The sequence below is a fragment of the Netta rufina genome (genome assembly GCF_964035555.1).
Source record: "Netta rufina genome assembly, chromosome: 28".
In the NCBI taxonomy this organism is placed as follows: Eukaryota; Metazoa; Chordata; class Aves; order Anseriformes; family Anatidae; genus Netta; species Netta rufina.
This window is the reverse complement of record NC_140152.1, coordinates 4819837-4844335: the sequence shown is the minus strand read 5'-3', so window position 1 is coordinate 4844335 and position 24499 is coordinate 4819837. Positions and strand designations below refer to the sequence as shown.

Sequence of the window (24499 nt, the reverse complement as noted above, 5' to 3'; positions counted from 1 at the left end):
TCTACAGCCCAGGCCTTGGGCCAGGCACAGTGATGGGGCGGCCGCAGCCCTCCCTTCCCCCTGCTTGCTTTGGAAACGGGCGGGGGCTCGGCGGGGGCAGCGAGCGGAGCCGGGGGGGCGAGGGGACGGCGAGCAGCGGCCTTACCCCGGCCCCCACCACCCCGTAAAGCGAAGCAGAGCCGCGGGAAGCCCCCTCCCAAAGCGCTAAAGCCTGGACCCGGCGGCGGCAAAATCTCGGCCCCGGCAGAAGCGAAGCTGCTCCCACACCCCCCCACACACCCCTCATCGCGTGCCCCCCACCCCACGCCGGGACGTCCACGTGTGCGAGCGCCTTATTGCGAGTTAATTCCACGAGAGAAGAAAGCGGAGAGGGAAGGGGAGCGTCGCTGGGGCACGGCCGGGCTGCTCCGAGCTCTCGCCTCCGCCGCCTCCAGCCGTCGCACGAAGAACGGGAGCGAGCCGCTTGCCTTGTTTTTGTTTTTGTTTTTTTTGTTTTTGTTTTTGTTTTAGTGCAAGAAATGCTGCCCATGCATGGGAATCCGGGTGGCCGGCGCTCGCCGCTCACCCCCCCTCCCTCCCGGCCGGTGTTGGGGCCGGGGGAACGTCCCCGTGCCGGCGGGACCGGACCCGTGCCGAGGCTGCGGGACGGCGCCGGTCGGTGCAGGAGGACACGGCGGTGGCGGTAGGCACGGGTGAATCGGGCTCCTCGCGCCGCCTCCTTCCTCTGCCATCGGAGACGTGGGGCCGAGCCCCGTTGCCTTCGCCCACGGGGGCTCTGCGGGATGCTCCCGGTGGGTTTGGGGACGCCGAATTTCCCCTCGTCCCTTTGGGTGCCGGAGCCGTGGAGCAGGACCGGGATTTCACCTGCCCGTCCCGAATTTGCCGGAGGCACAGGAGGGGACGCTCCACGCGTGGACACGGCCGGGCCCTGCTGCTGCTCACACCGACAGTGCCTCGCTCGGGTGTCCGGACCCCCCCGGGGGCTGCGGGTCCCAGCTGTGGGGGGCTGGAGGGGCACGAGGGGATGCGACGGAGGGGGACGGTGCAGGGCGCGGGGCCAGCACGCCCGTGCTCGCTCCCGAAACGTCGCCTTAGAGTTTATAGCCCCCGCTCTCCTCCTCCGCCCGCGGCTCCGGCTCCTCGCGGCCCCCGTCCTCCGGCACCCCGTTGAGGTGGGACTTGCTGGGGCCCGGCCGCTCGCCCCCATCCGTGGAGGGGCCGGGTCGGGGCTGGGGGGAGGCGGTGGCCGCGGCCCCGTTGCCGCTGGCCCCTTCGGACTTGCCGAAGTTGAAGAGCTTGCCGGGGTTGAATGGCTTGGTGGGCGACTGGACCTTCTCGGTCCCCGCGTCCCTTTTAGTCTCGGGGGATTTCAGGAACTTGAAGCTGAGGAAGCCGGGGAGTTTGTTATCGCTGCCGGTGGGGGACTGGGGGGACCTGGCGGCGGCCGTGCTGCCGGCCCCGGCCCCCCCGGAGAGGAATTTGCCCTGCAGAGGGATGATTTGCTTCAGCTTCATGACGTTGTTGGTGGCCAGCAGCGAGCTGGGGCGCTTGGGCTTGTCGGAGCCGTGCGAGGCGCCCCCGGAGCCTTTCCCCTTGCCCTGGCTCTTCTCGTGGGCCGGGTCCTGCCCGGCGGCCTCGGGCTTGGCCTCGTCGCGGCTGGACTCGCGCTCCTTGCGGGCCTGGTACTCGGCGTGCCGCTGCCGCTCCTCCTCCTCCCGCTTGCGCCGCTGCTGCTGCTGGAAGTGGTGCTGCGCCTGGCGCTCGTGCTTCTGCCGACGGGGAGCGCGTCGGGCACGGGGGCGCCTCGGGGGACGTCCCTGCTCCGTGCACGGCCCCGAGGGGCGCGTTGCCTCCCCGCACCCCCTTTACCCCGTTGTCATCGCCTACCTTGAAGGCCTCGCGGCGCTGGTACTCCAGCTTCGCCATCTCCTCGGCCACCCAGGCGGGGATGTCGGGGATGGCCACTTGGATCACGTACTTCAGCAGCAGGGCGAAGTGCTGCGGGGGCACGGGGGGGGGGGGGGCACGCTGAGCGTCCCCTTCCCCCAAATGCACCCCACGGGGAGGGAGGGTGGGGAAACGGGGACCGGAGAGGGCAGCGCAGCGGGAGACCCTACAATAACGAAGGGAGCGCCGTACCTCCAGCACCACCACGGAGATGATGGCTCCCTCGGGGCTGAGCCAGGGGAAGAGGCGCTGGAGCTGCCCGCACTGGGCGATCAGGTAGCAGTTGACCACGATGGCCAGGACGCCCATGGCCTCCATCACCTTCTGCACGAGGGACGGCACCGGGGGATGAGCTGGAAGCCTGCGGCCAGCCCGCTCCCATCCCCCCGAGGCCCCTATCCACCCCGAGACCCCCATCCCGGCCCCCCCCCGTGGCCCCCATCCCACCTGCCACTGCCCGATGCTCTCGACCCGCTGGCCGAAGGGGCGCTGGAGCCCCGTGCACAGCTTGAAGGCGTCGCTGCGGATCTCGATGACGTTGTTCACCAGGGCGCACATGGCGGCCAGGGGGAAGGCGGAGGAGAAGAGCACCACGTAGCCGAACTGGATGAACATCTCCTGGTAGTCCTGGAAGGTGTCCTGGGGAGGAAGAAGAGGAAGAGGAGGAGGAGGAGGAGGAAGGCATTGCAGCGGGGCTTGGGGAGGATGCCCCCCATGCCCCGCCGGAGCTCACCTCGTACTTCTTCATGCAGCTCTCCACCTCCGCCTGCGTCAGCTGCGTGGAGTAATCCTCCTCGGGCGGGTCGATCCAGGAGGCTCGGTTCCGCTTGCGCCCTTCCTCCTCGCCCTCCTCCTCCTCCCTGCTCTCGGCCGCCCTCCTCCTCCGACCTCCCCGCAGGACGGCGACCGGCTCGGCTGCCTTGACCGGGCTTCCCGGGGGGCCTTCGGCCTCATCCTCATCCTCGCCCAGCTCGAAGACGGAGGCGGGGTCCATGCCCTTCTCCACCATGGTGGGGCTGCCCTCCTCCAGGAAACTCTCGTCCTCGGGGCCGCCGGGCTCCGTGCCGCGCCGCTCGGCCTTCTCGATGAAGCTCACCTTCTTCAGCTTCAACCCGCAGTCCAGGGCGCTCTCGTCCTCCGAATCCGACTCGCGCCGCTCTTCCTCCTCCTCCTCCTCCTCCGGCACCCCGCAGCCCCCGTTCAGACACTTCTTCTCGCCCCGCGACCCCTCGGGGGCTGCCCCGGGGGCTGGGGGGATTCGGGGACGGGCGAGCAGGCGGAGGACGGCGTGGGCGACCTCGCGGAGGCTGCGGAGGCTGAGGTCCCCCCGGCGCAGCCGGCGGTAGAGGTGGGGCTGCGACACCTCCTTGACGTTCTGCAGGAACTGGCGGGTGATGAGCAGCGTGGCCAGCATCTGCGTGGGGACACCGGGCAACCCGCTGTCACCCCGGGGTGCCAGCGCCCGGGTGTCCCCCTCCCGCGCCCCCATCGCCGCGGGGTCCCCGCTCCTCCCCGTGGCCACGCCGCTGCTGGAGAGGGGGGGGGGACACCTAAAGCGGTGCCCCCCTCACCCCAGTAACACCGAGCTCACCGGCCTCGTGCGGGCCACCGTGGTGGGGACGGGACCCCCGGGGGCTGGGGTGCGTGGGGGGGGGGTCGGGGGTGGCATGCACGGCCCCCCGCCCTCCCTGCTCCTACTTTGGATACTCCCAGTCTCCAGCAAAAGCCCAGGAGGCCCTTAAGGAAGATGAGGGAGAGGTGGAGGTGGAGGAAGATGAAGGGGAGGAGAGCCTCTTTGAGCTGACGCATGAGGCTTTGGGAGAGAGAGAAGATGAGCAGGAGCTGTGGAAGGGACAGAAGGACGGACAGACAGACAGACAGAGAGAGACCCGTGAGCGGTGACGCGGCATGCGGGGACAGCAGGAGGGGGGGGACGGGTGCGGGTGCCGCTGGCTCGAGGACGTCCGTCTGTCCATCCGAGGGCATCGGGGAGGTTTTTTTTTTTGGGGGGGGGGGGGAGTCCTCGCTGGCCCCGTGCGCTGCCTCCTTACCTCCTTGAGCCGCTCCATGTCTTTGAGGTAGAAACCGATGTAGAAAAGACTTAGGTATGAATTTACAAACTGAAACTGGGGGGCAGAGAGGGCAGGGTGAGCGCGGGGCGGCCGCCGGGACCCTCGTCTGTGCCCCCCCCCTCTGCCCATCCACCCCCTTACCAGGACGATTTTGATGATGAGGTGTTTCTCGTAGGCACTCTGCAGGCGGTAGTTCTCTGCGGAGCCGAGGGGGTGAGTTTTTGGGGGGGGGTCCCCGCATCCAACCCCGCCGCCGTGCCCCCCCCCCAAATTGCCCCCGGCCCCCACGCACCCATGTCGTTCAGCCAGTAGGCGATCTTCTTGTAAACCTCGTCGCAGGTCGTGACGATGACGGCCAGGACGATTTTGGGCAGGAAGCGGATGATGCGGGGCAGCTCCTTGATGCTCAGCACAAACTCCTACGGGGATGGGGTCAGCAAAGAGGGGAAAAGGGGGGGGTTGTGTGGAAGCCCCCCAGGTGCCGGGACGCAGTCTGGGACCCACCTGGAGCTGGAAGCAGCCCAGCATGACGAGGAAGACGAAGGAGAGGCAGGCGAGGCAGACGGGCAGGCTGACCAGGCACTGGAAGAGGAGGCGCTTCCACGGCGGGTAGTAGAACTCCTCCGCGCTGGTCACGGGGCTGATCCTCTTAATGCCCTAATTTTTTGGGGGGGACAGCTGCGTGTGACCCCAGTGCTGCCCTCGGGGGGACCCAGCTCAAACCCCCAGGAACAACCACAGACATCACGATGGTGCCAATTCTGCGCACCAACCCCGGTGCCTTGAGCCCCCTCCGCGCACACAGGACCCGGAGGGACGGCGCTCAGCTCCATGGGGACCCCCCAAAAAGTGCTCACCCTGAACTGGGGCCGGGGCTCTTCGATGGACTCGGCGGGGGTGTCCAGCGTCCCCCACTTGTAGGCGAACTCGGCCCCGCGGCGCTTCCACTCCTCCAGGAAGAGCGTGGCCCAGATGACGTTGAAGATGGCAAAGACCACGCAGCAGATGTCCTGGCTGGTCTGCGGGGTGGAGGGCACCCACCAAATCGGGGTCGGTCCCCTCCTGTCCCCAGAACCCCCCCAGCTCAGCCCCCACCCCATCCAGTGGTCCTGGGGAGCCTCCTAGACCCCGATCCCACTGCCCTGAGGGCTCGGGATGCGGTTAAGCAGCTGATGGGATTAGGAGCCTCCCAGCTCCGCAGCAATTAGGGCATTAAAGCATCAAAGGGAAAGGCTGGAGCGGGGAGGGAAACGTCCCCCCAAAAAGCTGGGATTTGCCCCATTTCCCAGCCTCCTCGCACCTGGTCGCTCTCGGTGAAGGTGTAGAGGATGGAGCCGAAGACGGCGGGGTACACCATGGCCGAGGTGTAGAAGCCGAGCCAGGCGAAGTACATGGCGATCTTCACGCCGAAGTAGTCACAGATCTCATCTGCGGGGGCCAGGGGGTGGTGGTGGGGGCGGTGAGCGGGGCCGGGACCCCCATAACCCACCCCAGGACCCTCTGCCGGCGCCTCACCGAGCGGCTGAGCCTCGCAGATCGCCTGCACCCAGGACTTCATGAGCCGCTTGAGGATCCTCTGCTCGTGCAGCGGGAAGACCTGCTGGATGACGCCGCGGGCCGCCAGCTCCGGGACTGCGCCGCGGGGACAGGGGGTGAGGCGTGGGGACGCTGCTGTCCCCCCCCCCTTCACCCCGGGTCCCCAAAATGTGTCCCCAGCCAGGCCTGGCACGGCAGGGTTTGGGGTAGGGATAACGGGAAGGGTGGGCTTGGGGTGATGGAGGAAGATCGGGGCTCGGTGCCCAACCCTGGCCGCGGCACGGCGTGCGCACCGCGTGCCCGCTGTCACCCTGTTTGTCACCCCGGGGACCCTCTGGGGGTGAGATGTGGCACAGCCGGGATGTGGGGAGGTGGCTGAGGGGGGGGGTGGCCGTGCCGTGCCGTGCCGTACTCACTGATGGGCTGCCCCTCGAGGAAGTGGATGTTGTGCAGCGCCTCGCCCTGCTTGGCGCGCAGGTTCTCCAGCCAGTACCTGATGATGTTTTGCCGTTCCTGCGGCACCGCAGCGGGGTGAGCCCGGGGGTGAGCCCCCTGCCCGGCCCCCAGCACCCCTCCTGTGACACCCGTGTCCCCCTGTGCATCCCCTCCCCACCCCCTGCCCTCTCCTGTCCCCTCTGGACCTCTCTTGTCCCCAACTTGGGGGTGTTTAACCTGGTCCCCAGCTGGGCCAGGGGGTCTCCAATCCCCTTTTTCACATGGGGACGGGGAGATGACTCGTGTCCCTGCCCCACATCCACGTGTCCCTGCCCCACATCCACGTGTCCCTGCCCCACATCCACGTGTCCCTGCCCCAATTCCCTATGTCCCTGCCCCATGTCCCCATGTCCCTGCCCCCCGGCCCTCGCCCCTGAGTGCCCCACCTGAGAGGTGAAGAAGTAAAGCTCGTTCTCGATGTTCTCGTAGATGTAATCCTCCTCGCAGGAGAAGCTCCGCATGCCCCCGCCGAACTCGGCTTTCACCGGCTTCCGCAGCCCGATCTCGTCGGCCCCACGCAGGAGGCTGCAGGGAGCGGGGACACGGCCGGGGACGTGGCTGAGGGCGCTGGGGGGGGGGGCGGGGGGGTTGCACCCAGGGCCGGGGACGTGGCCGGGAGCCTACCTCTCGTAGGTGGCGGTGACGAAGAAGGCGTAGACGCGGGTGTGCTTGTGGTGCCGGACCTGCACGATGAGCTCGGGGATGCCCAGGCGGATGTGGTTGAGCAGCCAGAGCAGCGTGTGGTCGTCCGTGGTGTCTGGGGGCGCACGGCGCCGCTCGCACCGGCCCACGCTTGTCCCCGTGTCCCCCATCCCCGTCCCTCCCCATGTCCCCACCGCGGGTACGGGGCTGTGAGGAGCTCCGGGTGCCATCGGACCCCTCCTCACCTCCCCCCCTCCCCAAACCTGAAGCAGCAGCGGGCACCCCACGCATCTCCCTACCCGGGAAGGTCATCAGCACGTCGCAGTTCTCCGTGGGCACCGTCTTCATCCAGGCTTTGTGGGACATGATGTAGCGCCCGGCTTGGAGCAGCCGCTTCCCAAAAAGCTTGTCTGCCGGGGGGGGGGGACAAGGGGGTGAACGGCCGCGGGCACCCCCAGGCCTCCCCCCTACCTCGACCCGGATCCGGACCCCAAATCAACAATGATTCAGCTGCTGGCACAAACAAGGGGACAGGGACCCCGGTGTGTCCCCAGCGGTGGCCGTGCCAGCGGGTCGCAGCGAGGTGACGCCGGCCCCGGCTCAGGTTTCTCCTCCGGCAGCTCCCAATGCCTGAAAAAGCCCCGACAGCTGCCGGGGAGGAGGCGGCGGTGGCACAACCTGGCAGGGTCGGGATCCCCGGTGCCCCCCTGGGTGTCCCCCCCCCCCACCCCGTGCTCACCTCTGCCCGCGGCCCCTCGGTGAGGCCGGGCTCCGGCAGGGCCGCGGCGCCGGGAGATGGAAAATGGCAGGAAAAATGGGGAGAGCGAAAAAGCAGCCGGTCTCCATGGAAACCCGGGGAGGCCCCGTGCCGCTGCGAAGAGCGGGGATGGGGACGGTCCCCAGGGTCCCCTTGTCACCCCCCGGCTGGGGATTTTGTAGGGACACAGCCCCCGTCCTGCTCTGGGGTGGCCGTGCCATGGAGGCTCGCTGTCCCCATGCCCGGTGCCCCCATCATTTCTCTCACACTGGACTGGGACCCGGCGCATCCCAAACCGGCAGGGAGGGCAGGACGAGGTCCCCACGGTGCCATCAGGTCCCCCCCCTGCACGCCAGCAGCACCCGGCCGCCTCCGTGCCTCAGTTTCCCCCTGCTGAGCCAGGGCGCAGGGGATGTCACAACAGCCAGCCCCAGGGCTGGGAAGGTCCCGGGGCACAGGAAATCCTGCTGGCACCGGGCACGCCGGCCCCAAAAAACAGGAAATGCCGGACCTGCTCCGGACCTGCTCCGGACTTGCTCCATCCCAACGGATGCGCCCCAGCTCCGGGCTCCCCGTCCCAAAACAAAGCAGGGCCCCAGCGCTGGCTGAGACCCGACAAACTCATCTCCCCCGCTGCCGGCGGCTCCGGGTGGGCAGGGGCCGAGCTGAAAAGCCGCCCTGTGCCCGCACCGTGGGCGAAAGAGCAGGACGGCTCCGGGCTGCTCGGCACGGCTCGGCACGGCTCGGCACGGCTCGGCTCGCCCAACACCCCCGGAGCACCCCGGGGGCACCCCTCGCCCACCCCGCACGCAGAAAACGCCCTCGCGGCGGCGAGGCAGGGCCTGGCCGAACACAAACCCGGCATTGTGGGTGCTGGCACAGCTGTAGGGCCGCGAGGGTGCCAGGAGGGAGACGCTTCAGGTGTGGGGACGGGGGTGTCCCCGCGGGGTCCCCAAGCTCTGCTCCGTGCAGGCACCCTGCCCGTCACACTGGGACCCCCCCCAGCCTGAGTGGGACCCCCGCTCTGCTCCGGCACGGGTGGTGACGAGCACCCATCCTGCTCGGCTGGGGGTGCTGAGGCTCCCAGAGGGCCACCAGCCGGCTGAATTATTTACGCCCCGCACGGGGAGCTGAAATCCTAGCTGGGAGAGCGGCCGGCCGGGGAGGGGGCACCGCACAGACACCCCAACACACGCGTGTGTGCGTGCGTGCCCCCACGTGTGCAAGGCCACGACAGCGCCCCGCTTCGCACCGCGAGGCCCCCAGAAAAGTGTGAGCCCCCCCCCCAGCATCCCGAGGAGCTGCGGGATGGGGGGCGCGGGGACCCCAAAGCTGGGCTCGGCTGCTCGGGGTGCAGCGGGGCTCCTCCTGCCCAAGGTCACTGGAAGAGACGTGGAGGAGCCGCAGGGGGGTCCTGAGCACGGGTCCTGTCCCCCTGAACATGGGGAGGGGGGGTGGGGGGACACCGCATTGACCCCCCCCCTCTGGCCACGGGGCCGGCCCTGCCTCCTGCCCCACATCCCCTCCCAGTGCCACCGGTGCCACCGCCGGCAGAGCCACCGAGCCTGCGGGGCCGCCGCTGTCCCTCGCTCCCCGCTTGTCCCCGCGGCCACCCGCTCACCTTGGGGTAAGGTCACCGGAGCCGCAGGGCTCTGGGGACCCCAAAATCCTTCCCTACACCCCCCCCCCCCCCGTGAAACCCGCGGCCGCTCGGGGCAGAGGCGGGCGTCATTTGGAGGCCGGACCTGCCTGCTGCGGGGGGGGGGGGGGGCACAAAGTGGGTCACGCTCCCCCCCCGTGCCGCCCCGTGTCCCAGCCCGGCCACGTCCTCGGTGCTGTCACCTGCTTGGGGGGGGGCAAAGGGGGGGGCACGCGTTCTCCTGCAGCCCCCTCCCCACCTTGGGGACCCGCTGGCAGAGCCCTCGTCCTGCACCCGCTGCCCTTGGGGCGCACGGACCCCATCTGGGGGGGGGGGCCACGGACTTGGCAAGGGGGGACAAAAGGACCTCCACGGTGGGGGGGGGGGGACACGCATGGCATGGGGGTGACACAGCTGCCCTGGGGGGGGGCATTGATCAATTGATAAATCCTCGGGCGCGCAGCCCCCTGAATGTGCCCTGTCCTGGTGGGGGGGGGGCGCACGGAGCGGTCCGGGTTTGGGGGGGGGGGGGGGCCGCGCATCCATCCCAAACCCCAAACAGCCAGGAGAAGGCGAGGAGGGGGGGGGGGGGTGCGGGCAGCACAGAGCCGTGCTGGGACCACCACGACCCCCCCCGGGCTGGCACAAAAAGAGGTGGGGGGGGGGATAAAACCACCTCCCCCCCCCCTCCTCGAGCGGCCCCGCCGCATTGAGCCGCAGGGAGCGGCCCCTTTCCACCCCCCAAAACCCAGGGGGGGGCCGACTCCTCCCGGTTCCGTGGCCCCCCCCCCCTCAACTCCCCACTTCCCTCCGGTTCCCCCCCCCCCCCCCCCCACATCCCCTTTTTTTTTTACGCATCCATCCCCGGTGCCACCTACCCAAAACGCCAGCGGGGGCCGGCGGCTCCGTTCGTTCGTCGGCTGCCGGGGGGGGCCTCCGGGGGGGCCGTTCGCCCTCTTGAGCTGCCGCCGGCGGCTCGGGCATGGTGGGGGGCACCGGGGGGGCGCGGCGGGGGCACGGCGGGGATCGGTGCATGGGGACCGCAGCGGCTTCGGTGCCTCCCGAAGCCTCCCGAAGCCGCCGCCGCCGCCGCCGCCGCGCCCGGCCGGGAGGAGGAGGAGGAGGAGGAGGAGGAGGGACAAAGGCGGCGGAGCGCAGCGCCCCCCCCCCCCCCTCCAACCCCCCCAGCGCCGAGCAGGGGGACCCAGGAGTCCCTTCACCCCCCCCCCCCCCCATTTTTCCATCACCCCCCCCTTCCCTCTCCATCACCCCCCCGGGGTGGAGAGGAGGGTGCGGAGCATCCCTGCCCCCCCCCCACCCCACCCCCAACCCATCCCCAGCACCCCCCCACCCCGCTTGACCCCCCCCCCCACGATGCCCCCTGCACCCCCGCATCGCCCCCCCCCTCCTGTGTGACCCCCCCTCCATCCTCCTGCCCCACATCCCAGCCCCTCGATTCGCCCCCCCCCCCAAACTGCCCCACATCCCTGCCCCCCCCCCCCCCACACCTAACCCGCCCCCCCCCCCCCGGCACCATGCCCAGGCCCGGTTATTTCGGGTGGAGGCACGCAGGGAACCCGACCTGGGCCGTGCTGTCCCGCTGACATTTGGGAGCCCTCCCCTGCCCCCCCCACCCCCCAAACCAACCCCAATGACCCCCCCCGAAACCCCCAGAGTGTCACCGGGTGGGGATCCCGCTGCAGCCCCCCCCAGGCACCCCCCATCCCTATGGCAGTGTGGGCATCAAGGCTTGGGGACCCCCATGGGCAGGTTTTGCCCCCCCCTGCCCCCCCAGCTCTGAGCACCCGCGGTTATTTTGGGGCCGGCGCCGGGTGCCAGCGGTGACGCGGTGCCACCAGGAACCGTCCCCTGCTCCGGCAGCTGCCGCTGGGGCTCACGAGCTGGCTCCTTGCCCGAGCCAGGCCTGGCCACCGTCCCCATCCCCTTTTTGAGACCCCCCCCCCGTGGCCTTGGAGCTGGAGCCCCTCCTCGCTGCTGCGTCCCCTCCCTTGGGCTCCTGGCCCCGTGTTCGTGGTCCATGGAGCACGGGGAGGGGATCCAGGGGGGGATCCAGAGGGGTTTGTATGCACGGGGGTGGTGCTGGTGGGCTGCAGCATCGCTGGGACTCCTGCATCTCCTGCATCCCTCCTGTGTCCTCCTGCATTTCCTGCATCTCTTGCATCCAGCCTGCATCCCTGCCTCCATCATCCTGCGCCCCTCCTGCATCCCTCCTGTGTCCCTGTGTCTCTCCTGCATCCCTCCTGTGTTCTCCTGCGTCCCTGCCTCCATCATCCTGTATCCCTCCTGCGCCCCTCCTGCATCCCTCCTGTGTCCCTCTGTGTCTCTCCTGCATCCCACCTCATCCCTGCCTCTACCATCCAGCATCCTTCCTGCATCTCCTGCATCCCTGCCTCTATCATCCTGCATCTCCTGCATCCCTCTGTCTCTCCCGCGTCCCCTGAATCCCTGCCTCCAGCATCCAGCATCCTTCCTGCACCTCCTGCATCTACACCTCCCTCATCCCGTGTCCTTCCTGGATCCCTGCCTCTATCACCCTGAATCCCCCCTGCACCTCCTGCATCCCCTCCATCTCCTGCATCCCTCCTGCATCTCCTGCATCCCTCTTCTGTCTCTCCTGTACCTCTTGCACCCTGCCAGCATCCCTGCCTCCATCCTCCTGCATCTCCTGCATCCCTCCTGCACCCCTGCCTTGATCACCCTGCATCCCTCCTGCATCCCCTCCATCTCCTGCATCCCTCCTGCACCTCCTTTGCCCCTCCTGCACCCCCTGCACCCCCTGCACCCCCCTCCATCCCCTGCATCCCCTCCATCCCCTCCACCTCCTGCTCCCCCTCCACCTCCTGGGGGGACCACCAGGGGGACCCCCGAGCTGTGGGGGACAGGACTGAGCCCCGGCAGCGCTGCTGGCCCGCTGGGGACCGGAGGGGACCGGGGGGGACCGAGGGGGGCCGGGGGGCACCAGCGGGGACCCCCTCGGCCAGCCCCGCGCAGCGCCGTGCCCCACGCCGGGCGGCAGCGCCGGCGCCCGCACGGCTTCAGGCGGTGCCGCGTCATTCCCCGCCGCCGCCCAATCAGAAGCGGCATCTCGGCGTAAAGCCCGCCCTCCGGCCTGAGCGGGCCAATCGGGTGGCGCGCACGGGCGCGGCGGGGCTCCCGCGCCGAGGCCGCCGGGAGGGGAGGGGAGGAGGAAGAGGAGGAGGGGGCCGGGGGGTGATGGCGCTGCGCAGGGCGCTGAGCGCGGCGGGGGCGAGGTGGGGGCACCTTGGGGGGGGGGGGGGGGGGGCATTTTGGGGGGGGTACCGGGAGGAGGGGGGCACGGGGAGGGGGGCTGGGGGGGTACATATGGGGGGGGTGCATTGGGGGGGGGGGTGCATGGGGAGGGGGGGGCTGGAGGGGGATGCACGGGGAGGGGGGGTCTGCAGGGAGAAAAGGGGTGCACGGGGGGGCTGCATGGGGCAAGGGGGGCTTTGGGGGGGCTGCACGGGGCTGGGGGGTGCATTGGGGAAGGGGGGGGGTCTGCAGGGGGAGGGGGTGCACGGGGGGGTTGCTTGGGGGGGATACATGGGAGGGGGGGTGCACGGGGGGGGCTGCACGTAAGGGGGGGGCACGCTTAGGGCTGGGGGCCCTGCGGTTTGGGGGGGGTGCATTTGGGGGGGGTGCATTTGGGGAGGGGGTGCCCGCAGAGGTGGGTCTGCATTGGGGGGGGATGGGGAGGGCACCCAGGGGCCAGTGGGGGGTGCACAGGGAGGGGGCGCACCCCTTGGCGGGGGGGGGTCAGTTTGCAAGGGGCAGGGGCGCACCCATACATAGGGCGAGGAGATTTGGGGGGGCGTCACACCCCTCTGTTCTATTTTGGGGTGTGCGTGGGGACCTCCCCCCCAATATTTACGCCCCCCCCCCAGCAGGTGGGCGCAGCAGCGGCTGTGCTGCACGGCACGGGGGGGCGACACCATCTTCGCCGTGTCCTCCGGCCACGGGCGCTGCGGGGTGGCCGTCATCCGCACCAGCGGGCCGGGCAGCGGGGGGGGCCCTAAAAAGCCTCACGGGGCGCCCCCAGCTGCCCCCCCCCCGCGTCATGGCCCTGCGCCGCATCCGCGACCCCGCCACCGCCGAGCCCTTGGACCGCGGCCTCGTCGTCTGGTTCCCAGGTTAGGGGTTAAAGGGGGGGGGTGTGTGTGGGGGTTCCTGGCTGGTTTTGGGTGCTCACGGTGGGTTTTGGGTGCCTGGGGGGGGTCTCGGTGCATGGAAAGGGTTTTTTTTTGGGGGGGTCTGGGTGCCCCCCATGGCACGGTGCAGCCCCTCTTGGTGTCCCCGGCACCGTGGCGTTGGGGCTGTGTGGGGTCAACGCTGCCCCATTGTCCCCAACCCTAAGCTTGGCCACTGGTGGGGGGCTCCCTGCTGCTCCCCCTCCCCAAATCCCTATGGGGATCCCTGGTGCTGTGGGTCTGGGCGCCTGGAAAGGGGTTTTTGGGGGGGTCTGGGTGCCCCCCATGGCACAGCACAGCCCCTCTTGGCATCCCCTAAACTCTGCTGCTGGCGGGGGGCTCCCTGCTGCTCCCCCTCCCCAAATCCCTTTGGGGACCCCCCGGTGCCACCCATCCGAGCCGTGCCCGGGGCTCCCCGCACCCCTCAGGTCCCCACAGCTTCACGGGCGAGGACTGCGCCGAGCTGCACGTGCACGGCGGGCCGGCGGTGCTGAGCGGCGTGCTGCGGGCGCTGGGTGAGAGCCCCCGACCCCAACCCCAATCCCCTCGCGTCCTGCACCTTGGGGTGCTCCCCCAAGCTCGGGGCTCACCCATCGGCCCCGTGGCAGGTCGCCTGCCCGGGCTGCGCCCCGCCGAGCCGGGCGAATTCACGCGGCGAGCTTTCCACCGCGGCAAACTGGACCTGACGGCGGCCGAGGGGCTCGGGGACCTCATCCACGCCGAGACGGAGGCGCAGCGGCGCCAGGCGCTGAGGCAGATGGAGGGCGAGCTGGGGAGGCTCTACCAGCGCTGGAGCGAGACCCTCACCCAGGTAAAAGGGGGTGTTTTTGGGGTGGGGGGGGTGTCCGGGTGCTTGGGTTTTTCTCCCGTGGCACGAACGGATTGGGGACGCGGTGGCCGGCCCCGCGCAGCCTCGTCCCCCTCGCTGCCCCCCCCAGGCTCTTGCCCACCTCGAAGCCTACATCGACTTCAGCGAGGATGACAACGTGGAGGAAGAGGTGTTGTCTCGAGGTAAGGGGGCGGCGGGGGGGGGCACGGCACCTTGTCCCTGCTGTCGTGTCGTCCCCCCCCCCTCACCGACGTGTCCCCCGCAGTGGACGCGGCCGTGCGGGCGCTGGAGCAGGAGCTCGGAGCCCACCTGCAGGACGGGCGCCGGGGGGAGCTGCTCCGCGGGGGGGTCCACGCAGTCATCGCCGGCCCCCCCAACGTGGGCAAGAGCAGCCTGCTCAACCTGCTGTGTGAGTGGGGCGCGGGAGGGGCTGCTGGTGACATTTAACCCCCCCCCCATCCCTTCATTTTGGGGACAGCAGCCACCTCCCCATCCCCGATGATGCTGCGCGGCCAGGAGGTCCCCGGCGTCGCCCCCACCCTGAGCTCCCCGTCTCCCTCCCCCCCCCCCCGCCCCGTTTTTCCCCCCCTCCCCAGGCCAGCGCCCGGCAGCCATCGTGTCACCGGTGGCGGGCACCACGCGGGACGTGGTGGAGGTGTCCCTAAATGTCACCGGTTACCCCGTGGTGCTGAGCGACACCGCCGGGCTGCGCAACGCCACCGACCCCGTGGAGCGCGAGGGCGTCAGCCGCGCACGGGACCGGTGAGCTGGGGACCAGGATTGGGGGGGGGGGGGGGGACAGACAGGATTGGGGGGCACCCCCCCACACATTTTACGGTGTCAGGATGTGGCCCCGTGCCCCTGTCCCCGCAGGTTGCAGCGGGCAGACCTGGTGCTGGCCGTGCTGGACGCCACGGCCGTGCCCACCGAGCCGGCGGCGCTGGGGGCTGCCGTGGGGTCCCTGGTGCCCCCCGCCGCCCCCTGCATCCTGGTGCTCAACAAGGCCGACCTGCTGAGGGGGGACGCGGGGGCTCTGCGTGCCGCCTGCACCCAGGGCCCCCCCGTGCCCCCCGCCACCCTTCTCTCCTGCAAAACCGGCGACGGCACCGAGCGCCTGCTGGAGCTGCTGGGGCAGCAGCTGGCGCAGCTGTAAGCGCACGGGGCGGGTTTTGGGGAGGGGACACCGCTTCCCCCATCCCTGTACGGGCACGGGGGGTGCTGCAGGGTGGGTTTTTTTATTTTTTTGCCCCGTTCCTAGGTGTGGAGACCCCCTGGCCGGCTCGCCCAGCCTGACTCAGCGCCGGCACAGCCAGCACCTGGGGGACTGCGCGGCCGCCCTGGCGCGCTACGGCCGGCACCGCGCGCGGGACCTGGGGCTGGCGGCCGAGCAGCTGAGGCTGGCGCGGCGGCACCTGGGGCGCATCACCGGGCACGTGGGGGCCGAGGACGTCCTCGACATCATCTTCAGGGATTTCTGCGTCGGCAAGTGACGGGGAGCAGCCAGGGCACGGCCCCCCCCCCCCTCCCACCTCACCCCAGTAATAGGATTAAACCGTGGTGCCTTGGGTTGCTTCTGGCATCCTTTTTTCCTGCCCCCCTCTGTGCCCCCCGCTGCGGTCCCCGTGGCAGGATGCTGTGATTTTTTTTTTTATTTTTTTTTCCCTTGGCTGTGGGGTGGGGGGAGTATGTCCTGAGCCCCAGCTATGGAAAAAAAGCAGTGGGAAAGGCCGCGTTTCCTGGCCAGGAGGATAAACAAGGAGCTGGAGTGTCTGGAATGGAAAAACCTTGGCTTCACCCCTGGGCATCTCCTTCCCTTAGCACGGAACGGGGCTCCGGGGGATGTGGGGCTCGTCCTGACACCCCAAACGCCTTCCCCAGGGCAATGGTTTGGGGGTCCCAGCTCCCAGCGTGGCCCCACAGCCCCAGTCCGGTGCCTGGGTGCCCCCCAGCTCTCACCCCCACCCGCTCCGTGGCTGCTTTGGGCTCGGTGGGGTTGGGGATGGCCCTAAAAGTGGGGTTCCTGGGGGTGCTTGTCCTTCCCCCCCCCTCATTTGGGGTCTGGGGTTATTCGTGGTGGAGCTCTAGGGGCTCCTCCAGCAGCGAGGGGGTCCCTGTGCTCCCCAGCTGGGCTGCACGGGGGGGGGCAGAGGCTGAGCCCCGCTTTCCCCCCCAAATCCCACCCTGTCCCTGCACTTTGGGGACATGGGGACCCGGTGCTGTCCCCGTGCCTCGGGACACCCACAGCGCATGGCTTTGTGTGGCGTGGGGGGGTCCCAAATGGCACCCAAGGGTGCTGGTTAGGGTCAGGGACCCTCCGGTGGGCCCCGGGGTGCTACGTGCCGGGGTAAGATGCTGGTGGCGTGCGGGCAGCGCGGGAGGGGGGCGTCCCGGCAGCAGGGGTGTCAGGAAAAGCTTCTTTAAACAGGAAGGCGAGGGAAGCGGGGCCATAAATCGGGGCCATAAATCAGAGCGTGGCAGCGGTGATTAATCACCGGGCTCGGCCCCTCCTGCACGCGCTGCTGCGCCCCGGCCCCCCCCCCACCCTGCGTGACAAAAGCCAGGACGCCGGGGTCCCCGGGGACCCCAAGGATTTGGGGAGGGGTGGGTATGTGGGGTGGGGGGGCTGCCTGGGTTTTGCTCCTGGGCTGGGGGCTCACGGCGCTGGTGCCCGAGGGGTTCCCATGGCGGGGGGGGGGGAAAGCTCCGGGTTTGCCATTGGGGGTGGGTTTCGTGGTGGGGGGGAGGATTGCGGCCACCCAAAGGGATGCCTGAACCCACAGCCCCCCCCTCTTTAAATCTGGGGGTCCCCACCCCTCGTGCCCCCACCCCTCGCCCCCCCCTCCCCTCCCATCCCCATCATTTCGGGGCAGCCTTTTGGCCGCCGCTCGGCCCCTTCTGGGAACAGCCCCCCCCCCGCCTCCCCACCGCGCTCTTCCTGGCTGCCGTTTCCTCCTCCAGGCTGCCCATCTGCAGCGGGGACGGGATGTTCCCTTTCCCCCCCCCCCACTCCCCTTTCGGCCCTGGCCTTTGCGCCCCCTCCTCCCACCTCTTTTCCCCACCACCCCCCCCCCACTTTGGGCATCGCAGCAGACGCGTGGCGAGAGCCGTGGCGGTGCCGAGCGCTGCCTCTATTTCCATCTGCCAGCCAGGCCGAGCGTGTGGGGAGGGGGTGGCTTGGGTTGGGTGGGGAAGGGGAGAAATGGGGGGGGGGGGGATGCGGCCCCGCTCCCCGCTGGCTCCCGCTTGCAGTTTTCCATCGGTGCAGTGGGAAACGCCGCTCCAGGCTTGTCCTGCTCCTGTCCTCCAGCCCCTCGCCGCGGCTCCCCCCGCGCCGCTCGGCCGCTAGCCGCTGCAGGGAGAGCGGGATCAGGCCCCTGCTCTGCACCCGGGGGTTGGGGGCTTCTCCCACGCCCCCCCCCCCCCCCCCCCCTCACCTGGGGTTCCTCGGCGTGGCCACGTGCGGCTCCATCAGCTTCTGCAGCAACCGCTCCATCTCCTCCATGCTCATTTTGCCTGGTGGGGCGAGAGCAGCGGGGGCTGAGCCAGCCTGGAGGGGGACCCTCGTTGCAGGGGGGGGGTCGGTGCCCACCCTAGGATGACCGGGGGGGCTGTTGGGGTTGGGGACGGACTCACCGATGCTGCTGAAGATGCTGGGGTTCCTCAGAGAATCCGTGTAGGAGCTGGGGCTGGCGAAGGGTCCCGGTCGCACGCTGCCCCCCAGGGTCCCCGGCACCCACAAGCCGGTGAAGTCGAAGGTGTCAATCCGCTAAGGGACAGGGGGCACGGTGCTGGCTCTCAGGGCCCTGCCCCACGCCACGGGACCGGTGCCGGGCTCGGCACGGCCACCGAGGGCTCCCGGCACCTCTGGGGAGCAGGGTCCAAGGGTGGCACCGCCGCTTGTCCCTGCCCTGGGGTGCGCCGCGGGACCGGGCAAAAGCGCAGGACCGAAAATTCGGGTAAAAAAATGCAAGGCTGAAAAGCGCACGGGGAAAAAGCGCATGGGAAAAAGTACACGGGCAGAAGTGCAGGTCTGAAAACGCAGGGGTAAAAAACGCAAGGCTGAAAAAAGGCACGTGCAGAAGTGGCCGTGCAAAAGCGCACGGGAGAAAGTGCGGGTCCGAAAACGCAGGGGTAAAAAGGCAAGGCTGGAAAGTGCCCGTGCCAAAGGTGCTCGTGCAAAAGTGCCCGTGCCAAAGAAGGCTGCGTGTGCCCAGCCTCGCGCCCTCCCAAAGCGGCCGTGGAAGTCACCCGGGGCTGTCCCCGTGCCCCAGCTGCCCCCTCACCTTGGAGCCCTCGCAGATGCTGAGCTGCTGCTTCAAGTAGTTGTTTTGCAGGGCAGCTTTGCTCTTCTCCCCCAGCTCCTTGCCGAGCTGCTCCTTCTCCGCCAGCAGCTTCTTCTTCTCCTCCTGGCTGCCCTTCAGCTGCTTGTCGGCCTCCTGCAGCCGCTTCTCCAGCTCCTGCCTCACCCGGGTGCTGTTGAAGTGGCACTGCAGCAGGTTCAGCTCGCAGGCGCCCTTCTCCTGGTACACGGCCTCGTGGTTCTTCTGCTGGAGGAAGAACTCCTCGGCGCGCTGCATCAGCCGCCGCAGGTCCTCGTGCGCGGAGCTGCAGCTGTAGGGGTTGATCGTGTCCCTGATGCGCTGCAGGGAGATGCTGAACTCGGAGCGCAGGAGGTTGCACTCGCGCTTCTGCAGCTCCAGCTGGGATTTGGTGGCCGTGTACTGGGTCTGGGTCCTGAGCAGCTCCTGCTGGCAGCCCTCGTGCTCCTGCTTGGCCTTGGCCAGCTCCGCGCTCCCCTTGGCGCAGTTGTTCTCCAGCTCCTTCCTCGCCAGGGCCGTCTGGTCCAGCTGGCTCCGCAGCTGCGCCTTCTCGGCTGCACGGGGTGAGGGGGGGCAGAGGGTTGGGGTGCATGGTGTGCCCCCCCTGGCCACCCGTGTCCTCTTCCACCCCATGTGGCATCGCGGGGTGGTGTCCCTGCCCGGCTCCAGGGGGGAGAGGTGTGCTTCGGGGGGTGCCCTGGGGGTGCTGGGGGTCCCCGGAGGGCTGGGGGGGGGGGAGGATGGTGGGTTGGGGTCGGGGCCCCCTTACCGCTGCAGTTGGCATTGATGAGGTTGACGGTCAAGCGGTAATCATCCAGCATCACCTTCTGGAAGACGATGGCCTTCATCATTTCCTGCATCTGGGCGAAGGAAAGGGAGGGGGTCAGCACAGTTTGTAGGACGCCCCCCCCCAACACCTCCCTCTGGCACCCCCCCCCCCCCCCCAGTCGGCAGCGGTGGCCCCGGGGGCTCACCAAGGAGGTGGAAACCCCACTGATGGGCGCTCCAAGGGCTTGGGGGTGGGGGCACATCATCACCACACACCCCAAACCCCCTCCTCCATCCCTTGGGGGTGGGTTAAATGGGGTTTTCCCCCCCCCCCTCCCCATCCCAGCTCTCACCTTGGGGGTGGCGTTGGGGAGCTGGCTGCTGTTGCACTTGTCCAGCTCGCGCTGCACCTTCTGCAGGGCGCCCTGCAGCCCCTGCTTCTCCTTCAGGGTGGTGTTGAGGGTGCGGGTCAGGTTGGCGTTCCTGCCGCTCAGGGTGATGATCTTGTTGTAGCGGTCCTGCATCTGCTCCTCCAGCAGCCGGAGGTGCGTGTCGGTGCCCGCGTGCGCGTTGCCGTAGACCATGAAGAGCACCAGCCCCAGGATGATGAGGAACTGGATGAGGGAGGTGAAGAGGAAGACGTACTTCATGTAGAAGCCGCAGTCCCGCCTGGGCATCGCCTCCTTGGTCTCCAACCCGAACTTGGCCATGGCGTAGCCGCTCTTCTCCATGCTCCCCCGCGGCTCTGCTCACCCCACCCCACGGCAGCCCCTTTCAATGGGGCCGCGCCGGGGTGGAGCTTGCTCCCCGGAGCCGTGTTTATATTGCTCTATTTAATATTTCCTTCTGCTGGGCTCCTTCCTGCCTCTCCGGATGCCTCGGGACCTGCCGGGTTATCACAGTGCAGCTTCTGTTTGCAGGAGGGCTATTGTTCCCGGCTGCTGGCAGACGGGGGGACAAGCGCAGCCTCTCTCCCCCCCCCCCCATGAGGGATCAGCTCTCCCCTGGGACCCCATTCCCCCGCCTCGCCCCGCACGCGAGGAAATCGGCGATGGATGTGGGCACCGCAGGGTGCCGGGGTGGGGAATGGGTGAGGGTGGGTGCAGCCGTGGGGCTGGGAGCCCAGAGGCCAGGCGGGGTGCCCCGGCCCATGGGGTGGTCTCAAACCCCATCAAAGTTGGCCTCAAACCCCATTGAAGGTGGTCTCGACCCCATTGCCTGCATCAGCACTGATCTGGGGGGATGCCAAGCACGTGCAGGACGAGCCCCCGGGGGCTTTGCCATCCTGTGCCACGGGGGTGCGGGGCTGCAGCCACCCGTCCCGCTTGATTTGGGGTCCCCAGAGCGGAGCGGTGAGCCCGGGGGGGGGACACAACGCCCAGCTTGGGGACAGGCTGGGACACGGAGCATCTCCACCATCCCGGATCCCAGCTCTGTGCTGAACGGGGCCGCCTTTGGGTCCCGACCACCGCGTGCGTCCCCATCCCCGCTCCTTGGGGCCCTTCCCCAGCCAGCACCGAAGGATGCCCAGACCCCGGGGGGGGCTCAGCGGGGGGGTGCCGAGGTGCTGGCGCTGACCCCGCCGCAGCCGAGCCGCTCGCCGTTTCCTGCCTTCTCGCTGTGCCACGCTCCCTGGGGCCCGCGAGTGTCTGCGGTGCCGGGGACGGTGTCGGTCCCAAATCCATTCTCAGCTACCGCGTTTCCTTCCTGAGCTGCAAATAACGGTGACTCACCCCCTCCGCTCCCCCCCGGCCCCGCCGTGGGGACGCTGTCTGGGCTTTGCTGGCCCCTGACCCCGCTGCTGGCTCCGGACCCCGGCGCGGCGCTGCCTTCGCCGATGGGATGCTCGGCGCGGCCACGCGGTCCCCGAGGGCTCCCTGCGTCCTTTGGGGTGCTCGGGCATCCCCACGGGGCATCCCCGGGGGGCTCAGTCCCCCTGCCATGTGCCCACCCTGCCTCTTTGTCCCATTTTCCAATTAGCCGCCCGTCTGTAATTAATCCTTCCTGTGCCAAGGGCTGGCACTGCATCGAGGTCGGGCCATGGGAACGGGTCCTGCCCATCCCAAATCGTTGGGTATGGGACCGTTGGGTTTGGGACCCCATTGCAGCCCCCCTTTGTCTCAGCCTCGCCTGGCTGCCCACCGTGGGGGTCGCTGGGGGCGATTTTCAAGGGTTTGGTGTGTTGGGGGGTGGGGGGGAGCCGGATGCCTGCGCTCGGCCTCTCGCAGCCGCCCTGCCCTCTGCACAGGATATCGCTGTGGCAGCGGCAGGAAAATCGGCACCTTTCCTGGAAACCGTCCTTCGAGGAGATCAAAGGAGCTGGGAAGTGGCTGCGAAACAGCAGCAGCTGCTGGTCCCTGTCCCCACACCCCCTCCCACCCCCCTCCCCAGCTCGGCCCCACAGCCCCTATCAGCCCCCACCCTGGGGGTGCCCGGTGGTGCCGGGTGCCCTCCCTCTGCCTCCTGCTGCCCGCTCTTGGGGTGCTGCTAATTAGCAGGGCTAATTGGACTTGGCTGAGCTGTGCACACCCCAAAATCGTGCCATGCTTTTGGCTGCAGGTCAAGGACTTCGCGCTAGGGGTGTCTGCAGGCACTGGGGTGCGCGGAGCCCCCCCTGTGCCAAATCCCTCGAGGCCGAGAGCCCTGACCCGGCACCGGTGCTTGCGGCGAGGTAAGCGACGTCTCTGCCCGCATGGGATGTTTCTGGACCAAACTTGAGCAATATTTTGTACCCGTCAAGCTTAGGCATTATTTTCTATCCGTGAACTGGCTTCATTTTGAGGTGAGTAGTAGCCGGGAGGGGAGGGGGGGGGTTGACCGCAGGTTAACCACAGCAGGTGCTTGACCACCACGTCTGTTTAATCCGCGGATAAACGCAGTTAATGATTAATAAACCCTTTTGGATAACCTCGGGACGTGATCCTGTTCCACTAAATCAGCTGCGACAAGCAGGTGGTGGCCAGCAAAGGCTTCCAGCACCCCAAAAAGCCCCAGCCCTGCCCCTGGGTGCCCACGGTGCGGGGGGACGTGGGTGAGGGCAGCGCCGGTGGTCTCGCTGCGACGGCTCCGCTCTGATGCTGCCCAGCACAGCGGGGCTGAGCTGCTGCTGGGTCCCAGTGCTAAGGGGCGCTGTGGGACTGGGAATGATGGGCACGGCCCCGGCACCCCCAGCACCCCGCTTCGGCTCAGCCCGGGTGGGTGCAGGGGGGGGCCGCGGCTGTGCCGGCGCGGTGGCGGTGCCGTAGCCAAGCGTGGTCGGTGTGCTGGTAAAAAAGGGGGTGGGGGGGGGCAGGAAGGATGCTGCGGGGCTTCAGCCTTTCCTGCAAGAGAGGGGACAGCCTCGAGTGAGCGGGGACACCGGTGACAAAAGGGGCGCGATGGCACCTGCAGAGCTGTGCCCGCGAGGGGTTGTGCTGGAGAAGCCCCCTCCCCAAGGTGCCCAGCCCCCTGACCCCACAAAGCAGCAGGGCAGCCCCCACAAAATGTACCGGGAAGGGGGGCACCTGCGCCTGGCCGTGCGGGACCCCACTCTCCGCCGTCGCTGCGCCTCCGCCTCGGCTGCGTAGTCCCTCCTGCGGGCAGAGCAGAGCCGTGTCGGGGGGCACCGCAGCCCTGGGGGGGGCACCCAGGGGAGGGCACGGCAAAGGGATGGGACCCTCACAGGTTTTTCTCGAGCTCTTTCTGCCGAGCCTCACACTTCTCCCCGCGTGCCCGCAGCGTTCGCCGCTGCTCCTCCGCCTCCTCCAGCCGCCGCCGCAGCCCCTTCGCCTCCTCCGTGCCTTGCGCCAGCTCCTCTGCGGGGCGAAGGGGCACCCCAAAACCTGAGCCACCCGGCTGGGCATCGTCCCCGGGGGGTGGGTGGCCAGGTCTGCACCCCGGGGCTGGGGTCCCAGGGGACGGACAGACGGACAGACGGACAGACGGACGCACCTTGCAGAGCCGCGTTCCTGCGGGCCAGCTCAGCCCGCTCGCGCCGCAGCGCCAGCGCGGGCTGGGGTCCCAGGGGACGGACAGACGGACAGACGGACAGACGGACGCACCTTGCAGAGCCGCGTTCCTGCGGGCCAGCTCAGCCCGCTCGCGCCGCAGCGCCAGCGCCTCGTCCCGCAGCGCCGTGGCGTTGGCCTCCAGCCTGGCCTGGGGACAGGGGACACGGCGGCGTGGGAATGGGGTGGGCAGCATCATCCCGGCTCCTCAGCTGCTGCCTGCCCTCCCCGGTGTCCCCAGAAGCAACCCCTCGTGCTCCCGGTGACTTTGTGTCCCCCTCGTCACGCCGGGAAGGTTTCTCCAGGAGGTGGGGATGTGGATTTGGGGGGAAAAACTCATCCCCTGGAGCAAAGCCTGGACGGCCTGAGCGCAGCCTTGGTGAGGATGCACGGGGGGCACAGAGGGAGCCCCGACCTGCTCAGCCTCTACGGGTGCCTCGTGGGGGCCGGGGGCTCCTGCTCTCCGTGAGCTCGCTCCAGCCGTGTCCCCGCGGCCGGCGCCAGCCCCGGGGACGCCGGAGCATTTTCCAGCCCCTCCAGGCCATTGTTTGGCCGGATGGCAGAGGAGAGGTGGGCCCCGCTCTTCCTCCGGCCGCGGCCGCAGCGCTGGGGCCAAGCCCTTTCCCAGCTGGGTCCACAGCTAAAAATACCTCGGAGGAGAGAGGAGAAGAGAGGAGAGGAGAGGCAGCTCCGCACCGGCCTCCGGTCTCCGTGGCTGCTTTGGGATGGGTTAATTATACGTGTGGAGTGCCTCGGTTTGGGAGCTGCTAAGAATAGCTGCCCCCCAGCCAGGCACGAGGAACCGGAGGGGGGCTTTCCACACCCCAACTGCCGCTGGGATTTTCCACGAGCCTTCCCCAAATCCCCCCGGAGACGGAGCATCGACACGGTCTTGACCGTTGCGCCGCGCCAGGAGCCGCCTCCCCAACTTTCCTGGGCAGAGTCACTCTCCCCACATGCATCCAACCCCACAGCAGGGTCTGAGGGGCCGGGGACCCCCCCTGTCCCCATCCCCGCAGCACCTACCGCCCGCTCCCGGCAGGACGCCAAGCTGGAATTGAGCTTCTTGCCCTCCTGGCGTGCTCGGGCGAGCTCCCGGCGCCGAGCATCCTCTGCCCGCGCGCTCTCGGCCGCGGCGCGCTGCAGCCGGGCACGATCCTGCTCCAGCTCGGCCAGGCGCAGCTCCAGCACCCGGCTCTCGTTGGCAGCCCGCTCTCGGCAGCCCCGCAGCATCCCCAGAGCCTCCGAACGCCACAGCAGCACGGCCACCGAGACCGTCACCG

The 24499-nt window shown here is 69.2% G+C and overlaps 3 protein-coding genes across 5 annotated transcripts; 1 reads left to right on the top strand and 2 right to left on the bottom strand.

Moving 5' to 3' along the window:
- Window positions 1-471: 471 nt before the first annotated feature.
- ANO8 (anoctamin 8) lies at window positions 472-10186 on the bottom strand. 3 transcript variants are annotated; one of them, XM_084302577.1, is made up of 18 exons: window positions 9967-10186; window positions 6992-7102; window positions 6675-6807; window positions 6437-6575; window positions 5972-6068; window positions 5535-5651; window positions 5320-5447; window positions 4877-5038; window positions 4524-4676; window positions 4312-4438; window positions 4161-4216; window positions 3999-4073; window positions 3646-3789; window positions 2681-3361; window positions 2395-2586; window positions 2140-2271; window positions 1888-1998; window positions 472-1769 (listed from the first exon to the last, which is right to left on the bottom strand). In XM_084302577.1, exons 1-18 carry the CDS (start codon window positions 10121-10123, stop codon window positions 1092-1094), a joined length of 3393 nt encoding a protein of 1130 aa, XP_084158703.1. In that variant the 5' UTR covers window positions 10124-10186; the 3' UTR covers window positions 472-1091. The 3 variants fall into 3 exon arrangements, with proteins under 3 accessions (XP_084158703.1, XP_084158704.1, XP_084158705.1); XM_084302578.1 differs by having other exon boundaries at window positions 472-1766; XM_084302579.1 differs by lacking the exon at window positions 3646-3789.
- Window positions 10187-12322: 2136 nt separating this feature from the next.
- Window positions 12323-15633, top strand: GTPBP3 (GTP binding protein 3, mitochondrial; the record flags this gene model as incomplete). The annotated part of the gene is given in 10 exon segments (XM_084302609.1): window positions 12323-12360; window positions 13015-13129; window positions 13131-13257; window positions 13743-13829; window positions 13923-14125; window positions 14253-14325; window positions 14409-14552; window positions 14740-14905; window positions 15017-15292; window positions 15402-15633. Coding segments are annotated over 10 exon segments (1461 nt in total).
- A 1583-nt stretch (window positions 15634-17216) lies between these two features.
- Window positions 17217-20030, bottom strand: PLVAP (plasmalemma vesicle associated protein). Its single transcript, XM_084302679.1, has 6 exons — window positions 19584-20030; window positions 19232-19322; window positions 18427-19016; window positions 17777-17909; window positions 17578-17656; window positions 17217-17492 (listed from the first exon to the last, which is right to left on the bottom strand). The coding sequence occupies exons 1-6, from the start codon at window positions 19959-19961 to the stop codon at window positions 17486-17488; spliced, it is 1278 nt and encodes a 425-aa protein (XP_084158805.1). The 5' UTR covers window positions 19962-20030; the 3' UTR covers window positions 17217-17485.
- Between the last annotated feature and the right edge of the window lie 4469 nt (window positions 20031-24499).

Coding starts and splice junctions, on each gene's coding strand:
- ANO8 (XM_084302577.1), bottom strand. CDS start 10,123: ATGCACCGATCCCCGCCGTGCCCCCGCCGCGCCCCCCCGGTGCCCCCC. Junction 6,808..6,991: donor CGTGCTGATGACCTTCCCGG/GTAGGGAGATGC, acceptor GTGCGCCCCCAG/ACACCACGGACGACCACACG. Junction 4,677..4,876: donor AGCCCCGGCCCCAGTTCAGG/GTGAGCACTTTT, acceptor CCAAAAAATTAG/GGCATTAAGAGGATCAGCCC.
- PLVAP (XM_084302679.1), bottom strand. CDS start 19,961: ATGGAGAAGAGCGGCTACGCCATGGCCAAGTTCGGGTTGGAGACCAAG. Junction 19,017..19,231: donor CATCAATGCCAACTGCAGCG/GTAAGGGGGCCC, acceptor CACCCCGTGCAG/CCGAGAAGGCGCAGCTGCGG. Junction 17,910..18,426: donor GCATCTGCGAGGGCTCCAAG/GTGAGGGGGCAG, acceptor CCTGTCCCTTAG/CGGATTGACACCTTCGACTT.